Raw genomic sequence first — 8,405 nt, 5'->3', positions numbered from 1 at the left:
GAAATGTTTCCAAAGCTGCACAGAGAATCAGATTTATAATTTAATGAAGGTGTTTTCAGAGAGGCCACAGCAGAAGGCAGCCTCTTGCCAGCGCAGAATGGGGGGAAGGCCCTGCTGTGCTGAGCTCTGCAGGGTTTCCCTGAGCAGGGGCTGAGTAAGGATCAGGCTAAATCTGTCAGGGTGAGGCATCGAAACACGGTGATTCTCACTTCCTGCCCTACAACTGTGAGTTAAAATTCAGCGCTGTGCATGGCTCAGCCCTTTAGAGTTACGGTCTGTCCGTTTGAAGGCTGCAGCACAGATGAGACAATTTCTGGGAACACGTGGTCAGGCTTGAATATATCAAATGAAAAAAGTAAAGTCCCCGCCTCGCTTGTGCTGTGCTGCGGGGAGGTGGGCTGGTGACCTGGGCTGTAGGCCAGAGGGGAAGTTAATTTCTTTATACTACTTAATGCAAAACATGGATTTTTTTTTTTTTAATTGGTGTTATTGATAATCAAGTTAATTATTTTCTTACCAAAGAAATTATAAAACTGCAATGACTGGATTTTGGCTTGTGTTGGGTTAAACCTTTAGATGTGTTTTTGTTCAGGACTTAACGCAATGGAGATTCTGGTCTATGACTAGGCTGCCTGTTTACTACAAATACTGTTACAAGGGATATATTGTAGAGGCATATATGGCTGGACAGTGGATGCTTACTGTAATTGGTGATTCCTAAGGAAGGTTTTCTGTGACAGACTTTCCCTAGGGAGGGAAGTGATGTGTGTGTAGTGATTGCTAAAATATTATCCTGCTCAGCACAACCTCATCTGTAACTTGACATGGCTTTTGGTGGAAGTATTTGTGAGAATCTACAAAGAGTAAGTGATAACAGATTAAATTAACTTAAATTATTACATTTCTAATATACAAATTAACAGGGCAGGAAGAAACTTCGATTGCGGTTCCAGTTTCATCCCATCTTCTTAATTGTATGTGCAGTAACACCACACCTTGACATTTGCAAGGTGTCATCAGATCACCCTGCATTTGAAATGTGATTCCTAGTCCATAATTATGTAAAACTAAACTGCTGCATAAGTACATTGGGAATTTGACAGGACAACTACTGCATCAAGAGACAAATAATTAACAACTTTATGAGTGATTTCCAATTTATTTTTAAAATTACGTAGGAGTTAGAAATAGTGTCTTCAGCTTTGTGTAGTCATACTCTCTGGTTTGTTGAACCTATTTCTAGGTACTATTTTGAGCATTTCAGTCAGCTGCATAGTAGCAGACTTAACAAAAAGGTATACTATAAATCACTGTGGGTGTTAGAGCTGACAGCTGTAAATAAATACGGCTGACAGCTCAAATAGCTGTTCCATTGACAGCATGTGGTCTAAATGTGTTGACGAATGTGTAGACTCAGCAGTTTGGGATTAGTTTAGCAAATAAATTACAAAATAGCACTGTGATCCAGCAAAAAGCACAATGCCTGTGTATCCCTGGTCTGCATGCTTTGTTAATACTCTAACAGGCCTTTGTAGCTCTGTGTAAAATCCAACACAGCAGCTAGATGCAGGGGTCCTGCTAAGAGCGTCATTCATCTTGCCCAGATTTCTTCTTAGTGCGATGTCAAGGAGTGCGAGCAACTGAGTGTCATGGTGAGTAGAGACAGATGTATGTTATAATACATACATATATCGATATATATATGGATGTATTCTGTAATAATGAATGTATTTGCTTTGGAGGGTCAGAGATTTCGTAAAGGAAGGTAGTAACTTCACACTAGCTTTGGTTATGATTAAGGACACAAAGTCACTAACAATAAAAAGCTACTTTCCTGCAAAACTTGGGATATTTAAATATTTGTGTTTGATTAATATTTTTAACAGCAATGCTTAGGTGTTGTTATTGGCCTGGATCCGTAGTACATGAGAAAGAAAAGGTGGGAAGAGAGGATGAGGAAGGGGCTAGATAGTTAAAAAGATTTCAGCTCTGAAGATGAAATACAGTAATATGTTAATTATTTCTCTGCTGATCACAGCAAGAAATGAGAGAGAGAATTATGTGAAGAATTATGTCGTAGTTTGGCGTATTTAAGGCATGGTGTTTTCTGTGCTGAGAAGTTGAATAAAGCCACTGTTTATTCTTTTATGTTTTAATTTTAACTATTCACAGACGGGGTAACATGACACAAGGTGTTATAGGGTAAATAATATGAACATGAAATGGAACTCTGGAGACCTGTATTTGAATGGAATCAGAAGTATTCTGGTATTTTCTAAAAATGTATTTTTATAGTTGTTGTGTCTAGTGAATAAGTACAATGCACAAGTGGAAATTCTGATTGCTAGTTGTAACTTCTCTGGCAGTCTGTAAGCACAATTGTCAGTAGTAACTGATTACTGAATGCTGCCTCTCGTGAAATCTTTGTAGTAAATGCAGTTTATTAATGCAGCCCTTAATTCCATCCCATAAATATATGGTTGTAGAAAGTGGCTGCTCATTGCCTTCAGTGAGCACCCATAACTATGTTATACGATGGTTAAATATGGTAAATATCTTTAGGTTTTCCCTCCTTGTCAGTCAATAAAGCCCTGCCCAGGAGCTTTCTCAATTACAAGTCCCTGCTTGAAACAACTGGAATTCTGCATACCATGTCTCTAGAAGGAGGGTAGCCGATGGTGTTCTGTTTTAGGCCATGGAGCAGACAGGTATCTCTTTCAGTGAGTAAATCCAGTTTGAGTTTTCACTATCACGTGTTTTACAAGAGCATTCAAAAGTATGATTTAGCATTTCAAGGATTCCAAGCAAGTGATAAGTTGTTTTAAGTTTAAGAGTTTCCACTTCAGAAATCCTACAAGTCGACAAATTTTCCTTTACTTAAAATGTTCTCCCACAGAGACCAGTAATCTACTGGAGTAGCTGCTATGCTAGTAATGTTTTTTAAGGTACTTTTTTTTCCTGATGGAAATGCATGGAGTGCAACAGCAACTGGAAAATTCTTTTTTTACATGCATTTGCCTGCCTGGTGTAATATGATTAGTCAAGATCAGGACGCTTCATTGTCAGTGGAATGGAGAGCAATTTGTTTGTTACTTGCATGTGAACTAGTCCAAGGTCTTTCTGTCATCAGACTGGTTTCATTGCCAAGAACACACTTTATTTCTTAGGAACATCCATCTTATACTTTGAGAATCTCCATGGGTCAGATCCTCATGGGTCAGATCCTCAGCTTGTGTAAATCTAAGTAGCTCTGTTTAAGTCATTGAGATAGTCTAGTGATTTATGCCAGAGTGAGCGTAGTTCATAATGTTAAGAAATATTATTAAAACTCAATGTTTATTTTTATCAGTTTGTATTATTTTTGCACAATAAGAGGAAGTTGTAATGACCGTATTGAATTGTCACATGTACTGAGTATACCAGCTTACAAACAACTTGTATGCCAAATGCTTGAAAACATTTTGAAGGGGACAAAAAATCTTTTGCAGCCATCAGCTGTTAAGTATTGCAGATTAATATATACATATTTTTTTTAAAGGCAGTAGATGTTTCTTGGCTGTTTCTCCAGTGCTTGGCTCCCAAAAGAGTAGATGGCTGCAGAGAAGACATAGAGGTGAGTACTCAGAGGTAAATCATTATAGAAAAAGTATTGGTGCAGCTGTGTAGGGTGTCTTGGAGGATGGCACTCTGTGAACTTTTTTCACACTGAGTAAAGCAGAAATTTATTTAACTGCTTTTGCTTCGATAATGAACATGTTTGAGGCCAACAGGACTTTCTCAATTCCTGTTTTCTAGGTTTGCAATATGCAGGTTGGAGAGAAAAAAGAGCCTAGCATATCAAACCAGTAGCCATATGGATGCTGTCTTTGTGACTTTGTTGCTCTGAAAGATACATAGCCCTTCTTGCAAGCACATTCAGATTCTTCAGTCTTTTCCCCAGCAATAGCCGGTTATCTCATAAGGAATTCAGCTCTGGTTTTGGTGTTTTTTTTTCTGCACACTTACCAGTATTTATAGAGACTTTGGAAAATTAAAAAAATGCAGTTAGTTTTAAATGTAGTCATTTGCAGCAAAGGAAGAAATGCATTGAAATTGCAGTGACTCTGCAAAACCATTCACTTTGCTGGAAAGGCTTCTGTTGTGTTCTAGTGACTCCTACAAGCTGCATGCGTGTGAACTGCTGTATAGAGCACTTGTTAATGTTGAGAAAACAAGCAAATACATAAATACTCCCATCAGAGCATCTGAACATCTATCATTTCTAATAACTGAATTGTTTGTTCATAAAAACACATTTCTTCAGCATCCTCGGAGATGGAAGCTTTTGTGAAGGACATTTTTAGTACACCACACTAAGTGTGCTGTAGAGTAGAGTACGTTGGAGCTTTCTTCCTCCACACTTTAGTTCTCCCTGTTGAGAAAGCTAGAAAATACCACCAAGAAGATATCTTTTGCTTCCCTTCTGCTTTTTAAAGCCTCACAGTTGTCTGAAACCTCAAGTCCACGTTGGTTTTCCATTTAATTCTTTCTGCAGGAAAGCATGTGGTTTTTATTTTCTTGTTCTCTTAATTGGCTAATGTAAAAAGCAGTTTGAAACTGCAACATTCTCATGCAGAAACCACTTCTTAAGCAAAAATGTATGACTGCTTTTCACTTGGAAGTCAGTGAGAGATTTTGCCCTCACGTACATCACAACTGTATCTGAGCTCCCAGTCTTTCACAGAGATCTGAGTGTTTTGAGAATTTCAAGCTTAATCCAGAAGGCCTATTGTAAACAGAACTCCCACCGATTTCAAAACATTTTCCATATATGAAGGTCTGATAAGATCAAGATCTTGCAGGGATTAACACTTTTAGTTTTAGAATTCACACATTTTAATTTAGCAGTCGGAAAAACAGACCAAAGCTACTGTATGTGATTAATTTTTATTGGATATTTTTAAGGGAAGTATATGCTAAAGTAGAGTTCAGAACATGGTAAATGGTCCACACAATGAAAAAAATCATTAATCAGTGTTTCATTATCTTTATAAAGGAATGAACAAATAACAGACACTGTCAAGTAAGTAAGAGACTCCTGATTCTCAAGGTTAATTTTAAATGTAGTAATTTAAAATGTAGTCATGCAGATTCATCCCAATTCTATCTTGTTTGGTTCTTTTAAACCTCTAAGACTGCACCATTTCCTGGAATTCTGTGAAAGATAAGAGAATATTTACAGTATAAATATTTAAAATGGAAGAATTAGGAGTAAAACATTAGTGGCTTATCAAGAGATTTAGAATAGGAATGAACAGAAGACAATTACCTGGTGGATGACCAGAGAAGAAACATGTATGGAAAAGAGACATTGTCTAAATTTACTCTTGTAAACAACAGATGAAAAGGCAGTGTTTTGCTGACATTTATAAGAATAATAAAATGTTCAAGGTAGTTTTAGCCTTCTCTGCACAGTACTGATCTTGGGCAAAAATAATGGAATGACTAATATGGAATTAGAGTAAGAAGAAGTTAAAAGCTGAAGGAACAGAATGAAAAGCGAGTCTATGTGTCTTATTAGCTGTTTGTAATGCTTTAGCAGTTGAGAAGCATTGATTTAGAACACAGTGTAAAGCCAAAAACATTGTGCAGTTCCCTGTGGTATGATACTGCATGTTGTATTGTACAATAAGATATTATTATTTAGAAGATCGTTTAAATGTTTGGCTTCTCTGAGTTAGAGTATCTGATTAGTCTAGTCCCTGAACAACTGTACTGGTATATAGACTGCTGCATAAATCATGTGTGTTTATTCTGGCACATCTCCTAAGGAACTGGATTTAATTCCTTCCAAAGAAACAGAAGAGTTCTGTCCTCCTAGTGCAGTGAGCTAGGGAATCTGCACACCAGCACATTCCCTGCGTGCTGTTCCCTAAGCCCTTTTTATGTTCGTCTAGGCAGCTTGCTTTTCTCATGGGGCAAGTTGCCACTGGCTGCAAGCCTTTTGTGTGAGTCTGTACTTCCTGTTCAAAATGGGATACAGAAATACAGAATTATGAGTTCAGGAGGTTTCTGCACTGAGCAGCCATTAAATCACATTGGCATTTCCATGGGGTGAGTGCAATACGCTGCTTGCCGAAACAGCTGCTCCTTCCTATCTGCTCCTTAACCTGCCGCTGAAGATACATAGCATCTACCCCCATGCACAGAGCCTGTTGCGGGATCTTGTGTCAGGGTAGTGACACTTAATCATTCTGTTCTCTTTATTACGCAAAACAAATATTGAGCTACATGCTGCTAGCTCTTGCGTATTGTGAATTATTTCACTGACTAGTGGAATTTGTTAGGACATAACTGCTGTAACTGAACCGACGTATGTGCTATTGATTCTTCTGTGTAGAGCTGGTTCTTTTGTTGTTGATTTTACATTGCAAGTGATGCTAGTACTGCTTTACATCAGAGTAAGTGGGAGGAGAAATAAGGGGCAGTTCCTTTCAAAATAACTGGAAATTTGTGAGTGAGTGGCAATGAGAAAGTTCCTTAGGGCAGCCTATGTGGGTTTTTTTGACTTGCTCATGCAAAAGGAGTTGCAGAGATGGACCTGTAAGATCAGGGACCGTTTCTGCCCTTAAACAGGTTGCTACTGCAAGGGTTTCAGTAAAATCACTGGAGGTACATTCATGAACCATCAATATAAAAGAGAATCACACATCATTTACAACACATTCTGAGGAGCCTTGTTCTGTGTATAATAAGATAATACCTTCAGCCCCAATTTTACCATCCCCGTCATGATCTGCAGCTGCCAAGAAGGTCTTGGTTTCTGAGGCGGTTAACACTCTGGCTCCACACTCAAACCTCTGAAGGAAATACCTGGGAAGAAAACAACTTTGATTATTATTTTCACAGAATATTATTATTTTGTGCTGGCTGTATAATCAAACTGATAGCTATCTGTAAATACATTATTTGCAACAATAGCCAAGTCCTCCAAACACTGCTTGGTTTGACAAGCTAAATCTTAGCTGTATACGTTTCTGCTTTGGAAGTCCAGCCCTGAAACAACTGATTCTGCCCGCTACCAAAATCCAGCCCCAGGAAGTTATTTTTTCTATGCTGAGCATTAAAGACAAGTATTTGCTAATTTGTTTTTCTTGGTAGGGATTATCTACTTAAATACAACTTTCACAATCTGCTGAAAGTTTTATCAATGTTTAGCATAACTTGTGGTCACATTTACAGAACAGTTCTGGAAAGAAAAAAGTGCTGATTTTTGGATAACCTCTAAATAGTTAACACAGAAAATCCTTACTTGAGCTCATCTTCCTCAATAAAGCCACTTTGGTCATTATCGAGAATCCGGAAGATGTCCTTGAGCTGGCTGCTACTCTTTTTAGACATCCCACTGATCTGAAAGAATTTTTTGGGACTAAAGGAATCTGGAGCTGAAAATAAATTAATAAATAAATTAACCCCAGACCACTGCGTTCACTGTTCCTAAATGGTCTGAGGATGCTGCTTTGTTACATTTTAATTGTTCTAAACATGAATGATAGATAAAACCTGCCAAATAATTAATTTTGCCATACTGCACCATACCCTCCTAAACATAAAAAAAAATCACATGGGGATAAATTACGAACTGACAATATAAACCAGTCATGAACAAATCCACTGTGACAGCTAAGTAAAGAGATTACAGAAATCTGTTACAGTATGCACTTGTTCAGTATTCCTTTGGGACTGAATTAAACTTGCCATGTGTTCCACAAAGTAAGAGATTTTGAGAGTTTTAATTGTTTTCTCACCTTGACAGTCCCGCAGAGCAGCAGCGATATCAGAAGGGCTTAGAATGTCTGTAAGGCTCATTTTAAACCTGTGCAAAATAGTATATTGCAAACAGATTTGTGAAACGCAAATGCATTTTATAACAAATGAGTTTTTCTATGTTTTGAAGAATACTGTATGGCTAACAACACTTGTAAGGGTAGATTAATCTAATTGATTAAACCGAAATCACTGTACATTCCTTCCTTAAAAATAGCAGTGCTGAAATAATACTTTTTAATGAGATGGATTACGTAAATGACATTGTGAGCTGATGATCAATTTTTTATTATTTACTTGCATCCCATTTAAGTACAGGATATTTTAATCTCTATGTAGCTGTTAATCTAATAATTAGTCTTACTGGAATGCATGGCATCTGGCAATACAAATAACAGTATCTGCAGTGGAAAAAAAGAAAGTCAAGAAGGTTTGCTTCTGTTTTCTCCCCCAACAGCTCTGAAGAATAAAAAGAAAACTGATACTTATCTATATAAGGTCCATCCGTATGTAATTCCAGCAATTAAAATAAAGATCTTGGAACAATGGTTATTGTACTTACTACTGGTGCAGCTCTCCGCAGTAATTTCGTGTAATTA

The 8,405-nt window shown here is 37.5% G+C and overlaps 1 protein-coding gene across 1 annotated transcript; it reads right to left on the bottom strand.

Annotated features, from left to right (window-relative positions):
* Positions 1-5,168: 5,168 nt before the first annotated feature.
* On the bottom strand, positions 5,169-7,848 carry LOC104473339 (parvalbumin, thymic CPV3). The gene is made up of 4 exons (XM_010116914.2): positions 7,788-7,848; positions 7,292-7,424; positions 6,743-6,852; positions 5,169-5,194 (listed from the first exon to the last, which is right to left on the bottom strand). Exons 1-4 carry the CDS (start codon positions 7,846-7,848, stop codon positions 5,169-5,171), a joined length of 330 nt encoding a protein of 109 aa, XP_010115216.1.
* Between the last annotated feature and the right edge of the window lie 557 nt (positions 7,849-8,405).

This window comes from Chlamydotis macqueenii, chromosome 15, assembly GCF_036417535.1.
Source record: "Chlamydotis macqueenii isolate bChlMac1 chromosome 15, bChlMac1.mat, whole genome shotgun sequence".
In the NCBI taxonomy this organism is placed as follows: domain Eukaryota; kingdom Metazoa; phylum Chordata; class Aves; order Otidiformes; family Otididae; genus Chlamydotis; species Chlamydotis macqueenii.
The sequence above is the reverse complement of the archived record's forward strand: the minus strand, read 5'-3'. Positions and strand labels throughout refer to the sequence as shown.

Excerpts from the sequence above, each read along its gene's own strand:
- LOC104473339 (XM_010116914.2), bottom strand. The coding sequence starts at position 7,848 with ATGAGCCTTACAGACATTCTAAGCCCTTCTGATATCGCTGCTGCTCTG. Across the intron at positions 7,425-7,787 it reads TGCTCTGCGGGACTGTCAAG|CTCCAGATTCCTTTAGTCCC; the intron begins GTGAGAAAACAA and ends ATTTATTTTCAG. Across the intron at positions 6,853-7,291 it reads ATTGAGGAAGATGAGCTCAA|GTATTTCCTTCAGAGGTTTG; the intron begins GTAAGGATTTTC and ends TTTTCTTCCCAG.